This window comes from Rhea americana, unplaced genomic scaffold, assembly GCF_003343005.1.
Source record: "Rhea americana isolate MKP2758 unplaced genomic scaffold, rheAme1 scaffold_99, whole genome shotgun sequence".
In the NCBI taxonomy this organism is placed as follows: Eukaryota; Metazoa; Chordata; class Aves; order Rheiformes; family Rheidae; genus Rhea; species Rhea americana.
The window spans coordinates 679976-703913 of record NW_028187188.1 but is presented as its reverse complement, the minus strand read 5'-3'; the positions used below and the strand labels follow the sequence as shown (position 1 = coordinate 703913).

The 23938-nt window shown below is 42.1% G+C and overlaps 1 protein-coding gene and 1 long non-coding RNA gene across 7 annotated transcripts in view; one reads left to right on the top strand and one right to left on the bottom strand.

The window, feature by feature from the left end:
• Positions 1-23938, bottom strand: part of LOC146583955 (uncharacterized) — a 40930-nt gene that overhangs the window by 10413 nt on the left and 6579 nt on the right. For all 6 annotated transcript variants that reach the window (XR_014898300.1, XR_014898304.1, XR_014898303.1 and 3 more), the window contains one exon: positions 1074-1219. This is a non-coding gene — a long non-coding RNA (uncharacterized LOC146583955). The remainder of the gene's footprint in view (positions 1-1073; positions 1220-23938) is intronic.
• LOC146583956 (alcohol dehydrogenase 1-like) lies at positions 2045-8407 on the top strand. Its single transcript, XM_085325679.1, has 9 exons — positions 2045-2062; positions 3936-4037; positions 4830-4971; positions 5336-5423; positions 5522-5741; positions 5883-6143; positions 6455-6590; positions 7388-7526; positions 8383-8407. Exons 1-9 carry the CDS (start codon positions 2045-2047, stop codon positions 8405-8407), a joined length of 1131 nt encoding a protein of 376 aa, XP_085181805.1.

The following is a 23938-nucleotide window of genomic DNA, read 5'->3' as shown; positions in this document are numbered from 1 at the left end:
AGACCCCTCTGTCTCTCAGCAGCCAGAAGAGCTCATTGGCTCCCAGCCTACGACCCCGTGGCGAACCCCTATTGCAGCCGCAGGGCGCCCTACCCACACTCCAATGAGGAGCCCAGGGGGGGGGTGAGGGGCTGGGCCCTGTGATGGCAAAGCTCCGGCCAGCATTTGTCCTCAGAGACCCTTTCCCAACGGCTGACTCTGGGGCAGGGGGCACAAGCCTGGTCTGTACCTGCACTGGGGCGCTTTCCTGTGAAGAGCCAGGAGCCCCCAAGGCTCCCTCGCCCCAAGCACCCAGATGGCCTGACTGCAGCTCCCTAGCGCTCTGCTCCTCCTGGCCTTCAGCTTGCTCCCAGCTCACACCATGGCATTTCGGGAGACATATACGAACTGATTTGTCAGCAGCTACATCCGTGCCAGCTACTGCTGCCAGGCTGTAAGCTGGAAAAGGTCTTGCTTAGAAGGAGGGTGCCTACCCCTGTGCTGCAATCACAGCACATCATTAAACAGCCACTGTTACAAGTTAATGCCAACCATTGCCACACGTTAGGGCAACAAGATTAAAGCTGTTAATGATTCTCTTGGGGTCCAGTATGTGCCCTGAAGAACTTGTCTTTGCTTAAACGCGTAGCATAGCCTTTAGCCCCTGTAACTCTAGAGAAAAGGTTGAATATCTTATCAAGTTCAAATAAAAGTAGCCATGCAGCTAGGAGCAGCTGCCAGACACGGTTATTCAGCAGTTCATAAAAACAAAACAAAACAAAAAACCCCACGGGGTCGGGGTCGGGGTCGGGCAGAACAGGCCAGCCCCGCGGCAGCGAGCAGAGCAGCTCCTCCTGGTGGCTGAAGCCGGCCCCAGGCAAGAGCTCAGCGGCCGCAGGGGTCAGCAGTGCTGCCCGTCTGCACCCGGGCGCCTCAGCCAGGCTGGAGGCACTCACGGCGGCAGGAATTTTGGCCTGCCGACGGTGAACAAACGCTGCTGCTGCCAACCTGCTCTCCCCACCATAAGACAGTGCTGATACACACAGAGGCAAAGGCCAACACAAAGCTCACCAGGGATTCCCCTAAATACTTACCCCTGGGGCTGAAGTCTCCAAAGATGTGGCAGCACCTCCCAAATCTTATGGTGAGCCAAAGGACGGGAGAGGTGCTCATCTTATCCTGGTGCCATTCTTCCAAATTCCTCTAGGTTAGCTTGCTGGATGCCTCAGTGGAAACACACCTGCGAGAAGAGAGCATAGGTGTGTGATTCTCATCACAAAACAGGATGATGTTGTTGTTACACATAAGTTAAACGAAAGCCTTCTTGGAAAAGCCTCTCCTTTCTGACACATTTGCTCCCTTTGGCTGGGGCACTGCTATAGCACACTACAGCAGCCAGGCATTAAAAAAAATAAAATCCAGCAACATCACAGATATTTAAGTTTTACTTCTACTCTTCAAAGTGTCCTGAATGTCTATTTTTCACTCTCTTTATTATTTTAATTTTATTTTATTTTTTAATCCTTTTGCAAGTATTGGAGGCACTGCCAGGTCAAATGTTGCCTTTTGGCAAGGGGTGAACTCCAAGGAAACCTAAGTAGTGCCAGGAATCTCCTCTCTCCACCTGTCCCTGCAGCAGTTGGAGAAAAACGTCAGTGAGTGCTGTTGTGCTTTCCAGGGGGCACAGGGAACCCCACCAAGATGCRAGGCAGCAATAAAAGCCTTCCAGGCAGATTTGTCCCGGCACTCTGTGGAACATGACTGCCTCCCGTTGGCATTTCCCTGCCACAAGCAGGCTCCTCTGCTCAATGCACCCTGTACTCACTGATGTCCAGCCCTGGACAAAGATTAACCAGTGCTCCCAGCTCTCCAGTGATGCTCCTGCAGCGGTTCGCTCTGGCCCTACGCCTGGGCTCTCACGGTGCTCCCCGCTGTCCTTACCAGCACTGACCTGTGGGTGCTCAGGGCCACAGCTGGGACTTTTCGCAGTACAAGGAGTCAGCCAGACTGARAGCAGCTTCCCTCGAGCCTGCTGCAGTGCCTGCAACAACTCTTCTAAGACCACATGACTACCACCGGAAAAGTAAGGACAATTCATTTATTTTCTTATTTTCAATTCACTATATTCACTTCACTTATTTTCTTTCAAAGGTATTCTGGGGAATAATCTTGAGATGGCTCACACTGCAAACTTGTAGCTTTTTTCTAAACTTACTCCMGTAAGTCATCCAAATCACTCTCCAGTACAATCCTGTGCCTTCGTACAACTGCAGTTTGTCAATACGTACGTACAGGATTCCTCTTCTGTTCTATCATCTAGCACTATTCAGTATTTTCACTGGTGAGCTGGTCTGAAAAACAGGCTCCTGCTGAACCCTGCTTCATGCCCTGACTTTTAACAGCGAAACACAGCTCTTTAAYGGGGAGCAGCCAACCACATATTCCCCAGTCTGGTAACAGCTTCATACTGACCTGTTTTCTGACAAAAAACTGTCATGTGGGACCATTTCCAAAGCCCTGCTATAGTCAAGACCTGGGGCATTTCTCTCAACCCTGATACAAAAGGATATTTAATTTGATATGACTTGTTCCTGACAAATCCCATTTTTACTTGCAAGGTAACTGACTACAAAKTGCTTGTTTCTGACCACACATTTCCAAAGAAATCTTTCCACTCAGCAGGGGTACGACAGCGGCTGTCTCTAAAACATGGCAAATGGCAAAGGGAGCCCTGCCTAGGTGGGCGTTCAACTGATTTTTTTCTAAGTTCCCCAGCAGCACTTGTGGCCCAGCCCTAACACCAGTGCACTCATGAGGGCAGCRGGAAATCCTGGCTGTCAGGATTTTACAAGAGTAGCTGGAAAGGCAGCCGGGTAAACTGCTGAGTACTTTCAGGGACTTGAAGACATTTGCCTGAATTAGATTTGAACTCTGCAGCAAGCACCCTGCTTCCTTTCATTGCCAGACAGGRCAAAGCCTCCTTAACATGCATAAGCTTTTAAGCAGCCTTCTCRAAGAGAAAATTCTGTAGCCAATTTCCTATGAATACTGCCCAGGTGACAGCAGCTCCTCTGCTCCAGCCATTTCACTAGATGCAGGATGTGTGATTAAGCTTCCTTCCACAAGAGCTCTTCTCGGACTGGAAATATCATCTGTAACAGACTACAGTGCCGCGCGGAGATCTGTAGGATCCCAGTACATAAATAAATCAATAAATAAATCCACTATGCTTCGCACACAGCTGGAAGATGGGAGGCCTAGGCAGAATCACTGCCGAATCCAGCTTCCTTAGGGGCTTGCCCTGGCAATTGCTCCGACCATCCAGTCCCACAGATACAAGGTTGCTGGATATTTTCAAATCCAGATTCCTAGGGAAAGCACTAGCCTAATCCTCAGACTAATGGTTCGCTTCACAGTTTCACAGCTAAACCCACTCACGACCACAGCTGACAGACCAACYGCCATCAGCTCCAAAGACCATCAGGGGTTCATAGAGCAACTGACAGGCACTAACCCATTGAATCTCACAGTGCCCAAAGGAGCTAGAGATGGAGGGGCCCTTGCTCCAGGGAGACAGGCAGGGACACAGAGCTGATGCCATTTCCCACCTTAACTCGCAACAGCAGCAGTAAATGAAAGGAGAACCAGCCGAGTCCTTCTGGCAAAGGACAAATGGCATTTCCTCAGACCTTAAACTATGTCTGTATTTATCAACCATCACTTGATTTCATTTTTAATTCAGCACTGCCATGTTTCTGCTCTCCCACCTCATCCCACATATACAGGAAGACCCCCATGAAACATCACAGGAAGGCTGTCTAGCACACAGGCCCAGCCGCACGTGTTTCGCATACACCCAGTGTAGCTCTCTTGTATACAATTGTGAGAAGCCCTTCTCTGCTTATACTTTCAAGGCAAACAGCCCCACGCAGCCTAATCCCCTCTGCTGYTTCCAGGTTATAAAATGCAGAGCTGCCGTTGCCTGGGAAGTGGGCAAACCACTCTCTGTTGAGGAGGTAGAGGTTGCACCTCCAAAGGCGCGAGAAGTTCGTGTCAAGGTAAGATCTGCAAGTTTTGCTATGTTCCTTCTCCCTCTTGTTCTTTTGGTTGGGGATTGGATATACAGTTTCATGAGTCTTGGTAGGAGGAGATCAGGGTGTGGGAGCCGAGTTTGGGCAATCAAACCTCTACTTAACATTTAAACACAAAAATAGGGAAAAAAAAAAAAAAAAAAACGTTTTCAGTTCCTCCTACCTGATAGCTGTTGAAACAGGCAGAGACATCAATGCACACAACTGGGTACAGCAGTGTGCTGAGAAAGTAGACTGACATGCCAGTGCGTTACTGGTAAGTCATATGGAAAAAATAAATGCAGAAGAGCTACTTGCCTATGCAGATATTTGAATGACATGGCCAGTTTATTTAGGGATGCCATTTTAGCCTTTACTGCTTTTTAAGTGAACGCTTAATCTCCATGAACTACCTTTCTTACACTTCCCCCACAGTTCTGGGCACCAATGCTATTCAGTTCACAGGAAAAGGAAATTCTTCCCTGGATTATCAAATTATGTGGMACACCAGTGGACAGCAAAACTCTTTGCTCTCCCCTGCTGATCTATACCATGTTATTTTAGATACCTGGGATTTTTGATTTTCAGAACTCTAAGAACCAGAGATGCTCCACAGGTTAATTTTCAGTCCTCTTCAACACGGCACAGAGTACGACGGGAAGCATTCAGTGCGAGCAAAAGGCAAAGGCTGGTCTGGGCACAAACGATGATGAAAATTACCCCCAGGAACAGGGTTAAACAGTGTTTCCTAGGCTAATCTACACCTTCATCTCCAAACAGATTGTGGCCACTGGGATCTGTTGCACAGATGACCATGTTTTAAGAGGCTGCTTTCCTAATACAGAATTCCCACTTATCCCAGGCCATGAAGGAGCTGGGATTGTGGAGAGCATTGGAGAAGGAGTGACCTCTGTGCAACCAGGTAAAAGCAAACACACACACACRCGCGTGCATGCACACACACACACAAGCACGCGCACAGAGGATTCAGCACCCCGAATGGACAGAGCAGCCCAGAGCTCAGAAATTCCTGCCTGCAGTCTGCACCCTTGATCCTGAGTCTGCCTGTGCACTAGGACAGTTACTCTCTAACACCACAAAAACTTTCCTAGATGTTCTCCAAGCACATGAGTGTGGCTCCAAGCATTTCCTACTGACAGAGGAAGCAAAGTACTCTCTGTAGSAGGCTGCCACCTGAAAGCTCAGCCAAGACACTCCAACAGGCAACACAGCACCCTCAGGGCCTGTTGAGTCAGAGGTGCCTAACACGGTGTGCTTTCCTTCAGGAGACAAAGTCATCCCTCTTTGCCTTCCTCAGTGTGGGGAATGCGGCTTCTGTTTGAATCCTGACTCCAACTACTGCAAAAAGGCTCAGTGAGTTTGGTTTAGCTCCCCTTTATCCAAATGCAGTTGGCTGTCTGACAGTCCTGTGTGTGCTGTGCTTGATGAACAACACATTTGTCTCTTAACAGCTTTGACGAAACCCAGAATGTGATGCCGGACAAGACCAGCAGGTTTACCTGCAAAGGGAAACAGCTTCACCATTTCCTATGGGTCAGCACCTTTGCAGAATACACCGTTATGCCAGAGTGTGCCGTTGCCAAAATAGATGCTGCTGCACCTCTGGACAAAGTCTGCCTGTTGGGTTGTGGTTTTCCCACAGGGTATGGGGCTGCCATCAATACTGCTAAGGTTGGTAATCAGGGGTTTCTAGGACAAACATCACCACAGCTGCCTTAGCACRCTTGTCAAGGCTGTGCAACAGAAACCTCCTCCTCACACTGGAGCCCTGTGGATTCCAGATGGAGGCTAACAGGGCCTCATGTTGTGCAGGTAAAACCAGGCTCTACCTGTGCAGTCTTTGGCCTCGGAGGAGTTGGCCTCTCTGYTGTCATGGGCTGCAAGGCAGCTGGAGCTTCCCGCATCATTGCTGTTGACATCAACAAGGGCAAGTTTGCCACGGCCAAAGAGCTGGGAGCCACCGACTGCGTCAGTCCTTTGGATTTCAAGAAGCCTATTCAGGAGGTGCTCACTGAGATGACTGGCTATGGCGTGGACTAYTCCTTTGAGGCCATTGGGCACAAAGATACCCTGGTATGTGGCCTTTTAGCACATGTTTTCCCAGCTCATTCACAGTCCCYTGCCAGGGCAAATTTCTCCAGAGCAGCTACTTGCTTGCCTTGTGCCTGTGTTTTTGTGCATATCTTTGCTCAGTAAGGCAGGCTATTCGGCTTTGAGAAGAAACTATATCTGAGGCTTAAAACAGGAATAGAGCTTTGCATTCTAGTTGCAGAAGAGTGTGAGTACTTTTAAATTACCAGCAAGGGAGAAATAACTACATAGATGGAAYGCATTTTTGAGAAACTAATTAGTGTATTTTCTAATTCACCTACCTGTCCCATCAGATTGCTGCCCTGGCCTCCTGCAACATGAGCACAGGCATCTGCGTGATGGYTGGGGAACTGGATTCTGGATCAACAATTTCCTTTGACCCTATGCTTCTGCTACCTGGGCGTGCATGGAGAGGGACTCTGCTCGGAGGTAGGAGACTAAAGAAAAGATGATAGCTATTTCAATCTTTGCAAACTTTTCCTCTCACTGTAATTCCCAAATGTGTGTGGACAGTTACCCTTCAATGTATATGAAAAACCTCCCCTTGACAATTCATTGAATACATTTTCCCATGTGAGCAATGTATTCAGCTGCATACCAAAAGAAACATTTTCTGAGTGATGATARATGTCCCATGAAAGCAACTTCCTTCTGCCCCACTAACACCTTCCCGTTGCACAGCCTGTAAACTGCCTGGGTCTCTCATTCCACAAGATTCTTCTAATCTCTCCCGCCCCTTTGCTTCCCTCCCCTTTTTCTCCCCTCATCCCCTCCATTTCACGCATACCYACCACCCTCAAAGGCACTCCCCTCAGCTCCAAGCAATGTTCTCAACCTGGATTTTACTTCAAACCTGCTGCATCTAGCTCATGCCAGAAGTGGGGCTGATGTGCCCTAAGGATCTTCTAACTCTTTTCAACTATACCCTCAGCTCTAAGACTGTTCTACCTGTAAACCTCATCCTATTAATTATGATGCATTCAGGCAGATGGAGATCATCTCTCTGGCTGCGATCTTTAGAAGCAGCTATCYTGTTTTTCAAGGACACAGTCTGACATATCTTTTACATGTGAACATAGCCTGGTAGAGATGCCAAGCCACTGACTGGYATCTGTATTCATCTCAAAGTACTGTTGTTAGACTTCAGCACCAGCCAACAAATACTTATGTTACTTCACCAATCAGCATTTCTTTGATTATTTACTGTGTGTACTTCTCATTTCTAGGTTGGAAGATGAGGGATTCTATTCCCAAATTAGTTTCTAGCTATTTAGAAAAGAAATTTAACTTGGACTTGCTGATCACGCACACACTGCCGATTGCTGAAGTGAACAAAGGATTTGAATTGTTGCGTACAGGTAAAAGGTAAGATTTTGACTGACTGGAATTAGGGGTAACAAATGCCACCTCCATCTAAAATTCAAAGCAGTCCAAATACTCTGGCAGCCCGAATAAAGCAGCAACATGAAATACTACCCTATCAAAAAGCATCAAAGGGAACTGAGAAAGCTGGGCTCAGAACCATGTTAGTGTGTTGGAAGGATCTGCCATAACTGAGACAGAAGAGCCAATACCCAGCAAAGGAATTCTCCTATTTATTGTTCAACTCTTCAGAGATCCTGCAGCCCCCAGCACTGGACTGATGCAGACACAAGATCTTATTTCAGTGTTTGAAAGCACAAATGAAAGAGAATAAGGAGGAAGGCATACCTGGGGTCAAAAGTAYGAAAGTAAGAGAAGTAAGAAGGATGTATCTTAAGACTGCAGTACAAAAGAATTGAGGGAAGGGCAAGGTAACTTAGCTACTGAGTGCTTCCTTTCAGTAGATTTTTGAAGAYAGCCCATTTGCTGCCTGTCTCATTCAGCTGAGTTAAAAACAGGCTGGATGAGAAACATGGTGGCCAGTCCTCATACGCATCAGCCCGGTATCTACTCCATCTGAATACGAGGAAAAACTTCTTTTCTGTGAAGGTGACAGAGCACTGGAACAGGCTGCCCAGAGAGGTTGCAGAGTCTGCTTCTCTGGAGATATTGAAAACCCACCTGGACGCAATCCTGTGCAACAYGCTCTAGGTGACCCTGCTTGAGCAGAGGGGTTGGACTRGATGATTTCCAGAGGCCCCTTCCAACCTCAACCATTTTGTGACTCTGTGCAATTCTGTGATTCATGAAAACTTTCAATGCCAGCATTCGTAAYTCTCACTTCCTTTCCATTTTTCAGTATTCGCAGTGTCCTACTGTTTTGAAAGACAAAGCCAAGGGAGGCAGAGTAGAGTTAACAGCTCAGCAGACATCCTGTTGGTACAGGCACAGCTTCCCTAGCACCTCATTTTGTGGGGCACAAGGAGAAGAGAACGAAGCACTTGCTGATGATGGTACCACCAGCAGCATTCCCATGGCTGGCTGAAACCTGAAACAACCCCTCTCCTAAGAAAACAGTCTTATAAATAAAAGGTTTCTATTCAACTCTTCCTACAGAGTGCAATGAAATGACAGAGGCCCCAAGGGGCAGGAGGAGGTCTTCCTCATATCACAAGACCTTCCATTGCTCCCTCCACTGCTACTTCTTCAGACCTTCTTTGGCCTTCCACACTTAGGAACATACATCTTCATGTTCACCACAATCTCAGCTGTGTTATTGCTGCAGCCTAGACCAAAACTGCATAAGGAAACACAGYGTACTGCTGCTGCTGTTATTCTTGATCTCTCTCTTGGGAACACCATGTGTTTTGCTACACTTGCTGCTCTAGCTCTTTCATCRTTTACCTGCCTGCTTAGAACCTCCCACTTACTGTTAGTGAACTGCATCCCAGTTTTTTCCAAAACGTCTCCGYAAACTGTCAGAACCATTTTCTAATCCTCTCCTTCAGTATGCTTGCGGCCCTACCATTATCTGCAGATTTAATGAGCATACTCTATTCCAACGCTGAAGCCTCTCAATATGAAACACTGAGTAAACCCAGACAATGACAGAACCTTGAAAAACATCACTCAACATATCCTTCAAGTCATAACAGCCAATATTGAATAGTTAATCTCATAATTTCCCCAAACAGCTAGAATCATGACATGAGAAGCATGTGCAGAGTCTTGACACAAGAGAATACACAAGATGTACTTCAGAATGCAGATTATGGCACAGAGGAACACTTTGACTACCTGGTTTCACATAAGAGGGTCTGATGGTAATTTCCCTTTGAGTTTTTGTAAGCCCTGCCACAAAGCAACTTCATGTTTGGTTGATCTTTTGCCTGTATCTAAGTTTTAGCTTTGAAGTTAATATGTATCTCTCCATCATATGGCATTTCTGCCAATTACTACTATACTACTAGTAACTGCTATAACATTTCTCTATTAATACAACAAAACAGCAAATTTCTGCTGTTAGAATTATATCACTATTTGAACAGAGATTCTGTTCTTTGGCAGAGCCTCACAAGACTATGCTATTACAAAAAACAATACAAAAGCATGCAATTTCAGTCATAAATGCAATATGCCAGGCAAAAAAATAAATGGGCTTTTTCACTGGTAATTGTTTCACCCTATGATCATCATGCCATAAAACCTGTGGTCAGAGTTCATAAAGCTTCCATATCATATAGAGGTAGAAATTAGCTGAAGACATTAGAGCTATAACTCCATTCTGCATTTCACAACATTCAATTAACTGATTCAGTTACCAAGAAAACTGCACTATTTGCACACCAAGTATCAGACAGTTGCTGCATTTCAGCACTGCCTGCCTGTCTTTTTTATATCAACACAGTCTGCAGGATGCTTGCAGAGGAAAGTATTTTCAAATAAAAAATAAAAAGGAATATTAGTTTTAGTTACCACAGCAATACATTAAAACCAATAAAAAAGCAATTCAAAATAAATGCTATAAAAGAATTTGTTGAAACATGGCAAAATTGCACTGTACAACCTGCTAGACCCTATTTACATAATCTACATATTGCTCTAATGTCTTATTCTCTAGCCTTCTTCACAACAACCGGTCAAACATGTGAAATTTGTTAGCTGCTTTTTTTTAAAAAATTATATTTTGTCTTCAAATTGTCCAGCTTGTGGAGTTTTCATTCATAAGATTTTTGAGCCACCCACCACGCCAACGTACTTCAATCCACTTCTCCCACTTAAGTGCTAGGCCCAAGTCAGAACATTCGAAACCCTTGTGACCCTGCACCATGCCATAAGATAGACTCACTAAGCAGAATATTCATCTCAGATAAACAACACTTTCTATGACTCATTTTCAACAGCTTTTTTYTCTAATTTCTTTCAGGGAACATAATGCATATAGTGGGAATATCTTGYTATTTACAAACTTTCAATGGGTCTTAACATTGAGTTCTTATGGTACCATTTGAATTGAGATATCTCCTCTACAATTTTCTTCTTCCTTACAAAAAATGATCGTAGAGGTACACTAAAAATCGTACCACTTCCCCTTCTCATCAGTTCCAGGCTGGGAACYAAGGAAATCAATACTGAATCACTAAACAAAATGTTGACTCTTACAGCACACTGGAGGTCAAACCAGGCAATCACAGCAGTTTTAAAAAAGATCAATCCATACGAGTAAATATGAGCAATATTTCTAATAAGCATGTTGTGACTTGTGTTGCTACAGCAATGGTTCTTGTGCCCTTCTCTTCATATACTCAAGCAACAATGCCTGATGTCTCCATTCACATGGTGTATGATGAGCTAACCACAGTGACCTACCCACAAATATCCGAGGCGACTGACATGTGTTAGATAGTCCCTAATTTATACCCTAATATCCCAATTTAAATTCCAAAATGCTATCAGTCCCCCAGGTAAATGCTTATTCAGTAAGTGTATGTCATGGCATACTCCATTTAGACCACTATCACGTCAACATCTACTCAAAGTATGATTTAGTTGTTCACTCAGAGTTTCTTTCTTACACTATTGTAAATCTGAAGGTGAACTACAGTCAGGAAGAACGTATTACCAAACGTAAAACATGAATCAGTCTCTTCATATTCAAGTCTGTTTGTGCAGACAGTTTAGGAKACAAAATAAAACAATTTAAAGCCAGGGAAGTTCAGTGGTCACTTGGCATGAGTAGACTGAACTCAACTTCAGCAGTCTCACAAACACTCAGTTGCACAGGGCTTGCCTACACGAAAGAATTTACTTACAGACACATTCTTCGCTGTAACTATTAAAGCTCTCCCAAATACATGTTCAGTTTCAACCTCAAAATGTGTCACCGCTTCCATGCAGTAAAAGATGCCCTTCAGCACATGCACTCAGCATAGTAGCCAAGTAAGTCACCAACCTTTAGGCCGCTGCTGAACCCTGAGCACTGTGTGACTGTTCCCAGAGCCCACAGTGGAAATTTTACTAGAAGTCGCTGTTGTCTGCCTTGGAGAAAAAGACAAAAGGTAGCAGTGAAAGTCCCACAGTTCTTCTCTCACTTCTCCACGATCCAGTTCTCCACAGCATTTCCTCTCAAATTTTATAACTACGAAAAACAGATGTACCAGGTCACCTCTGTCAAAGAAGTTTGCCAAATACTTGCTAAAACTGACTAYGGATTGTGCCCAACAACTTTAGGGAGAGCAAAATACAAAAGAAGTATGTTTCATAATAGGATGCTGATTTATTTTTCAGTTTTAGCTAGTACACTGTGAACTGAATTTCTCATATTGTTCTACAAAATACAGAAGAAATGCTTTTTATCACTTTTCTATTCAAACACTAAAAGATTGTYCAATATTATGTCTTGAACATAATAAACTGCATAAACTGATGTTTTGCTGCAATTCCAAAGTCCCCCAGCAAAAAAACAAATGTCAGTGGAGCAGCACCAGTTTACATCAGTAGAAAAGYTGGCCATTGGATCTCATTCACTACTTCTTTATTATCCAGTGAGTGATAGCTCCACTGTTTAAGTTTCACATCACTAAATTAGTCATAACTGGTAAAAGATTAAATATAGACTGGACAGTGGAGCACTGAAACAGTATCTCTCCACCAAACACTTCTATTATGGTTCCTATAAGGAAGACTAGGAGCCTGCAGCTATGGGTAAAACTGGGAAGAAAACCCCTYGCTGCAGACAACATCCATCTCATGTTGTGAAAGCTGTCAAAGCCTGTCATGTCCATTCTACATTAATGTCGTAAACTGTCAGTCTCTCCTCAGGGAATCTGTTCCTCAGCAACAACTTACTGACTGCAGTATTGCAGCTTGCTCAGCTATAGCGTGGTTCCTAAGATCTAGCAATCCTGTTACTCAATTTCTAATCCTCTTAGCAAAATCAAGGATTTTAAAACTGCTGCTCCTACACCTGATATCCTTCTCTGCATAATATGAACCTAGARAGTGATATGAACTGTGAGCGATGTGATGGAAACATTAGCTGTAATCCATTTAGCTACTTCCTTCTCAGTTTTGAAACGTGCCTGGCTAAGAGTATACTGTACACAGAGCCAGAACACAAGTTGTACACAGCCACTTCCACTCTCTTCCACAGCAGATTCACATACCAGAGGAGGCGTCTGGCTGAGAACATTTAATGGAACTTCTCTTCCAACACTTTTGGGGCTGGCATCCCTCCCATGCCTCACAGTAGTGCTGCCTGACCCCATCTCTTCCTTCTTAATATGAACCTYGAGTACCTCTACCTCCCCTTCCTCCCAGCTCTGCCTGTCAGAGCCAGGGACTGCTTGCAACACCAGAGTCAAAACATTGCTAAAATTCTCCCYCAGGAGTCTCCGCTTGTGAAAACTCCTAGTTGTCATAAATTAATATCGGTCTTCTACCGCGGAGGAAAAGTCTTCTTGTGACATCTAAGTCATAAGTGAGAAGTTATTGATCACATGTGTACATGGTATCTTTGTTATACAGTGAGCATTTTTAGAACAGGACCACAGAAACAGCCACATTATCTGGTTTACAAAAGCTTCCAGACAAAATGCTCCTGTGAAAATCCTTGGATATCTTTTAAATTGGACATATTTTTTACATCTCACTTGTATGTAATGTAGTTTCTTCCCTGTAGAACAGGTAGAAGAATCTCTTCGCCATTCCTACTACGAAACGCGCAACTTGGCAACCCTGAGTGGAAACACAGGACTTTATGCTCCAAGTGAGGGAAAACATCTCCCACAGACAGAAAAATTCCCTTGTTTACTCAACACCAYTACCAGGCATTAGTACAGAAACTGAAGCAAACAATATCCAAGTTTTTGTTGTTATAYTGTGCATGGATGGCTTACAATGCAGCTCCTGCCAGGGCTGCAAATAAGGCTCTAAATGGGAGCTGGTCTATCCCCTGGCTCCTCCACAGTCTTCTGCAACTAAACCTCTAAGCCCAAACTGTCAAGAGGAGTGAGATGTGCTGTGGCAGAAAGGCAYTGCAGGACCATAAAGATGCCTTTACAGAAGCTTTGAAATATCTTCAAGATGCTGAGATTTCCTTTTCAGTGAGGGTGCTCTGTGCCACTTTCTTTCACTGCAATCCCACTGACAGGTTCAAGTCCCAACCTAATTGAGATCAGCCTCAGGACTACTACGACACATTGTAGAAAGCATCCCATTACAGCTAATACGATAAATACAGAGCATACAGCAAGCCAGAAAGCAGACAGAGCACCTCATTCAGCTAGGTTAGTCATTATGCAAAGCAACAYAACAAGATATGTTCTCCAGTAATTTATTTCTTGCACTGACATGTTAAGTTCAGTTTTCAGTTATTTGAGACATAGCTAACGGGATGAACAACAAATAAGGAAGTTCTGGTTAACTATGTTCAAGGATGATGAATTCAAACTGGCAGAGATGCAAAGGGAGCCTACTAAAAGGACCTAGGAAAAAGTGGAGGGTGAAAYGATATGTCTATGCCTGTCTTCCATAAATATATTAACACTACAAACACTAGACAAGGTAAGAACATTCTGAGGTAACTGGCATTGTTTGCATAGAAATAAGTSAGAAAAAGTAGCCTAGAAATTAAGAGAAGACTAATTTGATCAAGGTATTGTAAGTGATCTTAATGGCTGTAAAAATATTATTAAAACAAGATTTGACAGGTTTATGATAAGGGCTACATGATACAGTTTCTACAGCAGCAAAGGATTAGACTCAGTCTTTTTTTCTTTTTTTTTCTTTTTCTTTTTCTTTTTTTTTTTGGGGGGGGGGGGGGGGGGGGGGGCAGGGGGTCCAGGCAACTTGTTACATGAGCATTGCTTGTATGGAACAGAAGGAATAGAATCAAAAAGAATTAAGAGTGATAACCTCCTAACTTACTTGGTTGTACCAAGATATTCTCACCAGAGTTTGTATTCAGAAATGCATTTGTTATGTGACTGATGTCTAAGTCAATGATCTGGATTTGAGTCTAAAGCAAACAAGTCAAATYGTAAGAGCTGAAATCTTGGCAATGTTTATACTTGAAATGGATTTCCTACTCCAAAACTTAWGACTGCTTGGTTTGGATTTTTGTTACTGATTGTTACAAAGAGTCAAAAAATTAATTCTACTCATAGGYTGGATCATACAATTTAAAGAATAAGACAACACACTGGGAACTGAATTCCTGATCAGACCAGCACTCATTCTGAGCAATTCTCACCATATGCTGGAGAAAATGTTTCTTTAAGGAAAACAGTATCATTTGATAGTGTTACATTTTCTTGCAGCATGGATAAAACATGGCACCATTGGGGGAATGAAAGGATGCTTTTATCTTCATACATGAATTGCATGCAATGTATAAATAGCCAGAAATTTCATTGAGAATCTATATGCATTTGATTCTTGCAAGTACAAAGAAATTATTTCCCATATATAATCATTCAAATATTTACAAGATTAGGAACTTGACTAAAATCATTTTTTCCAGAATTCTCACTTTCGTGTTTTGACAGGTGCCTTAGAGGTRTTTGATTATTTCCACCTTCATATTACTTGGAGGTAACAGTCCTTTTTCTCAGCTAAAAGGTCAGCATTTCAAAGAGGCATCAGTGGCAGCTTTGCTAATAGCTTTAGTTTAGTAATTAACTGATAACATAAACCTGAATTAGTCATTCTGTTGGGGTCTTATTTTGGTTTGCACAAACTGAACTGGGAGCCACATTCCAGAATAAACAAAACACTAATATACTTTGAACATAATTAAAAAATTGCAATAAAGGCTGGTTATCTCTTGAAACCATCCTTTGTAATAAACCTGCTGACAGATGTTCTGCTTTATAGGCTTTAACATGAACACWGGGTCTTTATTTTGCTTTCATTTTTGTAAGAACTACAGGAGCATACTTACTTTTGTTTTGGCTTTCTTCATGCCCTTTGGGCTTTTCTTGCTAATAACACAATATAGAGAAAGATTTCTGCTTTACATCAGAATATCTGCTTTAATAAATAGATTTATTTCAACAGAAATGCACATCATTTTTATCATCTTTATCATCTTATCCTTTTTATTGCCAGCACTGCACTTCTTGCCAACCAGTATTTTGCTGTTCAAATTTCTTTGGTTGTAGTTCCTTTCCTTGCTTTGAGAAAATATTCATCCCCTTTAGAATCCAAGTATTGATGCTTATAAATAATGTACTTGACCTGTGTACACTTGGTGCCAAGCACATGCTAATGTTTTGACTTTCAAATGCACAGCTTATTTTTCCGTTATGTTACATCTGTGCTTACTTTATTGAACCAATGCTAATACTTTTATGTGGTCTTATATACATTTCTATGTTTCTCACAAAAATTAACTCTCAAAGAAATCATGTGGATTTTTATAAATCCCTAGATTAAAAAAAAAATGTCAGAAGAGAATTGGATTATAATTCCACTCTCTGGGTTTCTCAGGAGAAATCTGTACTGAGAAACTCAGTTCAAATGGAGAAAWCTGTAACTGGCAACTCACTTGCAAAAAATGGCCTTTTCTCTGTTCTGAAGGACTTTATAGTCATAATACCGTATCAACAGCACACTGAAACCTCATCATGTGACAGTGCTTGAGATATCATCATTCCTTTTGCATTTTTCTGTGGTTTAAACTATAYGTTTTTGTTAGTAAAGCAATGCCACAAACTATCACTGACCTAGGTTCAGATCCAAAACAGGATCTATGTGTTTTCTAGATACTTGCCAAAAAAAATAAAATCCATAATAAAGGATTCCACAATAGTCAACAATAAAGACTGGAAGAGCAGGCACCTAACTTCAGAAACCCTATTCCAGTTTTGACCTGACAGTTCCCAGGCTCCCATAGTTGCCAGAACTACTCCTGTTCTACAAGTCCTACCACTGACTCTGATAAAGCATTTCTCTGCCAGGAAGATGTTATTTATTAGTACCAGATAGTAACTGCCAGGCCTTGTTAAAGACCAGGAGCCCACCACGCTGGGCACCCCAAATTTCGAATAAAATGCATGCCCTGCCCTACGGAGTTAACAGTGTAAAACAAGAAATGACAGATGAGCACAGTTAGACAAGGGGACAACCAAGAAACAAAATTTAAAATAGCTTATTACGGTAGACAGCAGCAATGGTACCTTGACAACAAATATGTTGTTGAGATTTTGTAGACCTCAGAGCAAAGGAAAGTTTTAGAAAGGAACTTCAAGGAGTGCAAGGTAGCACTGCAGACATTGACAAGGATCTACCAAAAAAGAGACAGTAAGTCAGACAGGGGTCTCCCCAAGAAGTTAACGGGCAGCTAGAATCAAGGATCAAAACATAGGTAGGAGTTTGTCTGTTCATGCTGAACAAGAGGCAAAGGAGTGTGAAGGGCCTTGAAAGCACAGCTAAATCACTTACATGTAATACACTGAAAGAAAGAAATCAACAAGTGTGATGGAGAGAGAAAGAGATGATTCAGTCAAAGTAAAAGGATAATAAAATTATTTTTGCAGCAGCATTCTGAATGAGTCAGATCATACTTGTCAATACCAGAAAAAAAGATGTTGCTATAACTGAGATGAAAAGGCCATAAGGCTGTAAAAATATTCCTAAAATAAAAACATAAAAATATCCCATGCTACCTCCTCTCATTCTCTGTTTTTTTTTTTGATCTGTAACAAACAAATCTGTAACAAAATAACATTAATTACTATTTGTATAAACTACAAACTGTATCTAAGTATTAGATGCTGGGTATACACAAGACATGCTTGCCTTGAGGAGGTTGTTCAGGAAAAAAACATGACTCAATCTAACAATAAATAAGACCTTTACAAAATCAGCAGCAGATTGTAAAAGGCACAAACTACAGCATCTCAGGTGAAAGTTGCTGTCCAAATACACAATACTGTCATCATTAATGAAATGTTACCAGTAAATCTATCACCTTTTGACATTCAGAACTGAAATTTAGGGCTTCCCCATTCACAAATTCTGAAGCACAGGATTCAGTCTGCCTCTCATTAAAATCATCCAAGCCAGGTGGTTCAGGGACCAGGGAAGGCTCTCTGCTACGGGAAGGTCTGTTACGTCTGTACTTCTTACATGTGTCCACATTAAGCATGCTATTAATCATATCAATCTCCTTTTAAAAAAAATAAATAAACTGAAGCCCACATTGCAATCACAGTTAAGTCTGTACTGTTCCGGTCCAGCTGATACAATGACATGTGATGCATTTAAAAAATTGTAAGACAACAACTAACGTTATCCTAAGGACAACACCTGCAATCTTTCCAAGACGACATTCATTGGGGCTTCAAATTCAGAAGTCCAAAGAATGAACTCGAAATTAAGTCTTGAGAAAGAACAAAAGCACTGGGAAAGTATAAGAAAATAGCTTGCATTTGTTTTAACACTGAAAAATGAACACCAGGTGCTTGATACTATTTTTGTGGTGAGTACCTATCACAGYCATGTATTTCAGGTTACATTTCAGTGTTTTATTTTCAATATGGAGCTTGATATCTTTGGAAGGGTGGCTCTGTGATGTAACTGGTGTCAGCAGTAAAGAACTGGATTCATGATTCATGTGGTCCTTTCCAGTTCTATGTTCCTAAATGTGACGTTACTTGTTCATATGGAGGGAGTAATSCTAAATTGTTACTTCTGAAGTGTGATTAATATTTAAAATCCCATGCAAACATGAGATRTAAGTTTTATGGACTAAAGCTTGGAGAGAGAAGAGTGGTGTGTATATAGGAGAGAATATTGAAAGGAGGGGACTGCCGAGATAGGAGGAGCAAAGGGAGGGGAATGACAGAAATTCTAGATGGTATTTAGCACAGTGTAGCTGGCTCCTGCAAGATTCAAACAGCAAGCTACTGCTACTGATGCTCTGAGCAGCATCTTTCAGGACCTCACTCCTCCCTGAGACCCGCACCAGAGAGGGAAGGAACATGAGCAATAAGGGCAAAGTAAGACAGTGCATTCAGACATCACTTACTGCTGCATTTCCTACTCCTGTGCAACATAGGCATAAAATGAAGTGTTCAGCCACAGTATGTTGCCTTTTTCCTCTGCAACAGTGACAGGGCGACAGGGCTGGTGCTGCACAGACAGATGGCTCAGGGGGCTTTTCAGAACTCCTCCCTCTTTTAGGCAGCACAAAAAGGGCAAAAAGAGGGAATATTGCAGGGCCTGTACTCTGTGGATATTGGAAGATTGTAGGGATGGGAACAAGAAACAGAGTTGAGTTGAGAGCAGTAGCTCAGGAATGACAATTATGGACAAAACAATGCTATGCAAAGGGTCTGCTCCTGAAACTAAAATGCAAGCAAGGAATTTTGTTCAATTCAGTTTAAAAATGGAACTAGATCAAAGTGCAAGTATTAGGAGAATAAAGCATCTGCTGTGGTGACTGGTCCACCAAGACTACCTCTCTAATTTTTCTCAAGTCACAGCTGCAATGCTTCATGACAGACATGCAGATTGCTGCCACTGGCATATGCACAGATAATCATCCTATCAATCCCAGTTTCAAGGAGGGTGTTTTCGCAGTGATACTGGGCCACAAGGGAGCCAGAATAGAGAGCACTGAACAAGGAGTTACTAAATTTAAACCAACTATGGAGATACTTTTTGTCACACAACATTTAAGTCCTCTCTGGAAAAATAGTTACATGCTGGTAKGAACATGCTGAAGTCAGAGTTACTCTGTTTAAATCACGTAACATTCTGCTGAAACAATTAATTGCTCAGAGAAGGTGACTATAATGAACATTCCCCCACAAAACATKCCCCCTCCAATACCAATTCTAACTTGGAAAGCAGAGGTAAGATTGCAATATTCAGAATTTATGAAGCTTCACTGTCCTTCCAACTCAATGGGATATTACTGGATTCTCTTCACTTCATTCTTTATAAAAAGAAAGAGGAGGAGGAACATAAATGTGAATCTGCAATCAAAGACAAAACTGATACTTGAAYAAAACAACATTAATGTCTGCAAGTAAGAAAAGAGCAATCTCCACAGTCATTGAAACACACTGCACTCCCATCCATGYCATGCCCACTTGCCTTTAGTATTTTCTTCTCTACTCTGACAGCCCTAGTCAAACTGTCTTCTCCACTCACAGCACTGGAAGAGGAGATTCTGGCATTCATGCCTCTAAGCAACAAGCGATTTATGAGCAAAATACCTGGACCCTTGCCACTTCCATTTGACCAATTATAACAGCATACAATCCTGCTTTTCCGTTGCCTCTCTGACTCCATACAATATTCCATGTGACAACACTGCAATGCCTATTTCTTCCTGTTTCTCTGTATCACTTGTTCAAAATCACCTGAATGCAGAAGCTAAAATTTTCCACTTTACTTGCTTACCTTGAGTTTTGCTGTTGGTTTTCAGGCTAGGCTAATTCAGCCATACTGTCATACACTGGATGGTCAAACTCTGGAGTYACACTAGTGAAGACCCTGAGCTAAAAAAAGGCTGAAGAACTCTTAAAAAGTAGACCTACATATGTTTTAGTCCTATGGGAGTTCTATGCCCAGAGAACTTGCAGAATTAGGTCTATGACTGAGAAGGCAGGGTTAAAATATCAGCAAKTGCAATAGCTTTACAGAAATATTACCCTATACAATTACTATTTTTAGGTGACAAGGTTATTCCCCTCTATATGCCTCAATGCAGCCACTGTAAGTTCTGTTTGAACTCCAAGACCAATCTTTGTGAAAAGATCAGGTAGGAACCACAAATAATTAACTTGTAGTGAGTTAATTCTGCAAAGACCAACACACRGTCTGACAGAAGCAGTGGTCAAGAGAAGACTGCTACTGCTAGCAAAGAGCCTAGCAAGACAGAACAGAGGAAGAAGGACCAGCCAGGGCTGGTGACGTGTGAATTCCTGTTCTATTTTTATGCTTGCAGCAAGGTTAAAACACTTATTTTGGATCAAGATGTGATATCTGATGGATCTAGTAGATTCACTTGCAGAGTGAAGCCAATATACCAGTACAGTGTCGTGTCAGAAAGCTCTTAGTGAAACTGCTGCTGCTGCTCTTTTGGACAAAGTCTGTCTGTTGGTTGTGGATTTTCCACTGGCTATGGGGCTGCCATCAATACTGCACAGGTAAGCAGCTTACAGACCAGCTTCTGCTCACCCAAGCAATGCTGCTTCTACACTCTTTGAACTCATTTTAGAAACTTGTRTCTAATGTGATTTATTCGAGTTCAGTGGATCTATTCACACGACAAATGCAAGCAAAATTTGCTTTAAAGATCTTTTAAAGTAGCATATGAAACATTTGACATATATTTTACATGTATAATTTAAAGAAAAGTGCAAGAATAAAAGCAGRTCACCTTTCCTCCCTTCCCCCCTCAGTGTATTGCCATGAGTGTTTTCCTAGTTTTACAGGGCTGATTGTACAAAACATTTGTACTGTTCCCTTTTTTAAAATGGAAGTATGGAAGTATACTGATTGCTTACAAGGCTCATAGTTTCAAACTTTAAGTTTCTTCTGCTTTAAGCTTTTCATATTTTTGGTGAACAGAACTAAAATTTAGTCAACACATGGAGCTATGTTGTTTACTTGAGGCAGGAAGTGTAAGCCTTAATATAACATACTCAAGTAGAGTTCTCTTTTACTCTTTTGTTTGAAATAGAAATTTTAAGTAAAAATATGGTTACATGTAACTCATGCACTTCATGACACAAGTCTGACATCAGAGGGTTTTATAAAAAAAACATTTTTCTTTCGAACACTAAAGCCRTTTCATAATCTTTCTCCCTGCTGTAGGTTGAGCATGGTTCCACCTGTGCTGTCTTTGGCTTGGGAGGTGTTGGCCTTGCAACTGTCATGGGTTGTAAAGCTGCTGGAGCTTCCAATATTTTGGGGATTGAGATCAAYAAAGACAAATTTCTACTAGCTAAAAAACTGGGAACAACTGACTGCCTCAACTGCCTGGTTTGGGAAACAGAATGATCGTACACAGGCTACTACACGCCTACGCAAAAGCAGTCYATTCCAGTTCCATCACCCCCAGTTCTTCTAAGGCCAGGCCGAGGTCAAGGGGGCTTTGCAAAGCGCCCTGCGCTCCTCCGCCGGCTGCCCCAGCTGGGACAAGGAAGGGGTTGAGGAGCTGGACAGGCTGGAGCCTCCAGGCTTGATCATGGACGTGGACCTCATGAAGGAGATTTCCTGCAGAGACACGCACAGAACGAGCGCGGGCTGCTGTTTCCCTGCGCATGCAACCGCGGCGAGCAACGTGCAGAGCTCTGGGGACTGGGGCTAGGCCCTTTGCACGCTCTGCAGGAATGGGGGGAAACGAAGCAAACCAAAAACCGGAATTAAATTGTCCTTTGCCATTAGTCAGTCTCCCGCTCAAGCTGCAGAGAGCGGAGCGGACCAGGGCGGGTTTCGGGACTGAATCTCTCTTTTTTAAGGAAACTTTTCAAGTGACTGGTAAACAAACCCAGAGACGGTAAGGATCTTAGTTCTTCTAAGCAGCCTCGCCAAGCAGACCAGCTGCTGGCAACACCTTGAAGCTGCATGCGCACTGCACAGCTGGTAGCACGGACAAATGGATGTACTTTTCACTTTTATAATCTGTCTCCAGTGTTCCACACTCCTATCCAGTCTACATAAACTTTGGAGTTGTACAAAGTCATATCAGTCTCATTCCACGTATCAGAACACTTTGAATACAAATGATTCAGTATCTTATCTTACAAATTATTTCATAATCACTAGTATTTTCTGTTCCCTGAATATTAGCTTGCACCACATACATTATGGATCTGAAATCTTTATAGTTACATATCCCAGATTGTCTGAGAAGTGTACAAATCATGGGACAGGTTAAACAAGGTTGTATACATGCATTAAATATGAACACTTGAGAATACATGCTTCCTAGTCGGAAGGCTGGCTCTGTTCAAGTCAATGAGAATTTTATGGAACAAAACTGGATATATGGACATTTAAAAGTGGATATTTAATCCAAAAGAAATAGTACAGGACAATTAAAGCAGGCATAACTGTTGTGAAATATTACAGTTTTTACATGGGATACAGTATATTTCAGGCATAACTAAACACCGTGATGATATTTACTGAGAGGCAATTTATGCCACTCTTCTCCAGAATAATGTAAAGCAATCCTTACTTATTGGTAAGTTTTCAGAATATGCTCTCAAACAGCTGAATTCCACTGGTTGAAAAGAAGCAAATGAGAGCAGAAAATCTCTTATATTTTCAATCATATTTTCTTCAACAATGAAAACAGAGATTTTCCTAATACTAGGCTTTTTGTCAAGTTATATAGAGTTTTGATTTGTGACTCCCATCTCACAGACAGCATCTTGATCCACAGTGAAATTCCCTCTAGTGTTCATGTGACTGCAGCTCAGTTATTTGACTGCGTAACACCAGTAAGATTGCCCTCTCAATCTGAGCTTGTTTTGCTTTTCAGAAAGCTGCCTTTGAAAGCACTGCAGTGGACTGCGGAACATTTGTGATGGTTGGAGTGGCTGTTGGTGAGCAACTGATACCTGTTTCTCCAAAGTAGTTGATAATGGAACAGAAATTAAAAGCTACCTTCTTTGGAGGTCAGTCTTCCCAAATAGCTTAGACAGAGTCAGTCTCTCCCTATCAGTCTAAGTCTATCAATAGTTAGCCAAGCACCACAAAACAATTTGGTCACTTCCAGTGACATGCATTTCCTTAACTAATTTCCCATATTTTAGAGATCCAAATACACCTAATTGTATTCCTTAGGTTAGATTTATTAACTACAAGCACAAATGTTCATGAACCAGATAAGCTTGATCTTGAGGTTCCCGTKCATTCAAAATCCATTGGGCTGATACTGGTAAAGGAGCATATGTGGAGATCCAAGACAGTATGCATTTGGACTTGCATCTTCTACCCAGAACACTACAAAATATGTTTTTATTTATTTAAATGTTTYGTTGGCAATGTATAAAGGGATACAGTATAACTGGCACTGACTTTTAATGATTCTAAGATCTTACCATAGTAAGTCTCCCCCCCCTCCCGGAACCTCAGAAATTAAATTTCTGACTTGAAAAATGTGTAAGAAAATGGCACATGCTTCAGGAATAAATCTTATTCTACATAATCTTCAGTATCCAGGAGAAGGAAACACAGAAAACAATTTGCAAAGATATAACAGAAAATGCAGATGTGGGAAAAAAAAAAAAAAAAGGAAGAAGAAGATATTTTAATTTGTCCTTCATGACAGTATCTCAGTAGAGTTAGGATACTTGGCAAATGTTTGAAATTTCTGCAAGTGATTATCAGAATAAGATCATTATAAGGGTCTACCATTTACCTCCCAGTTTCTCAGTATATACAGA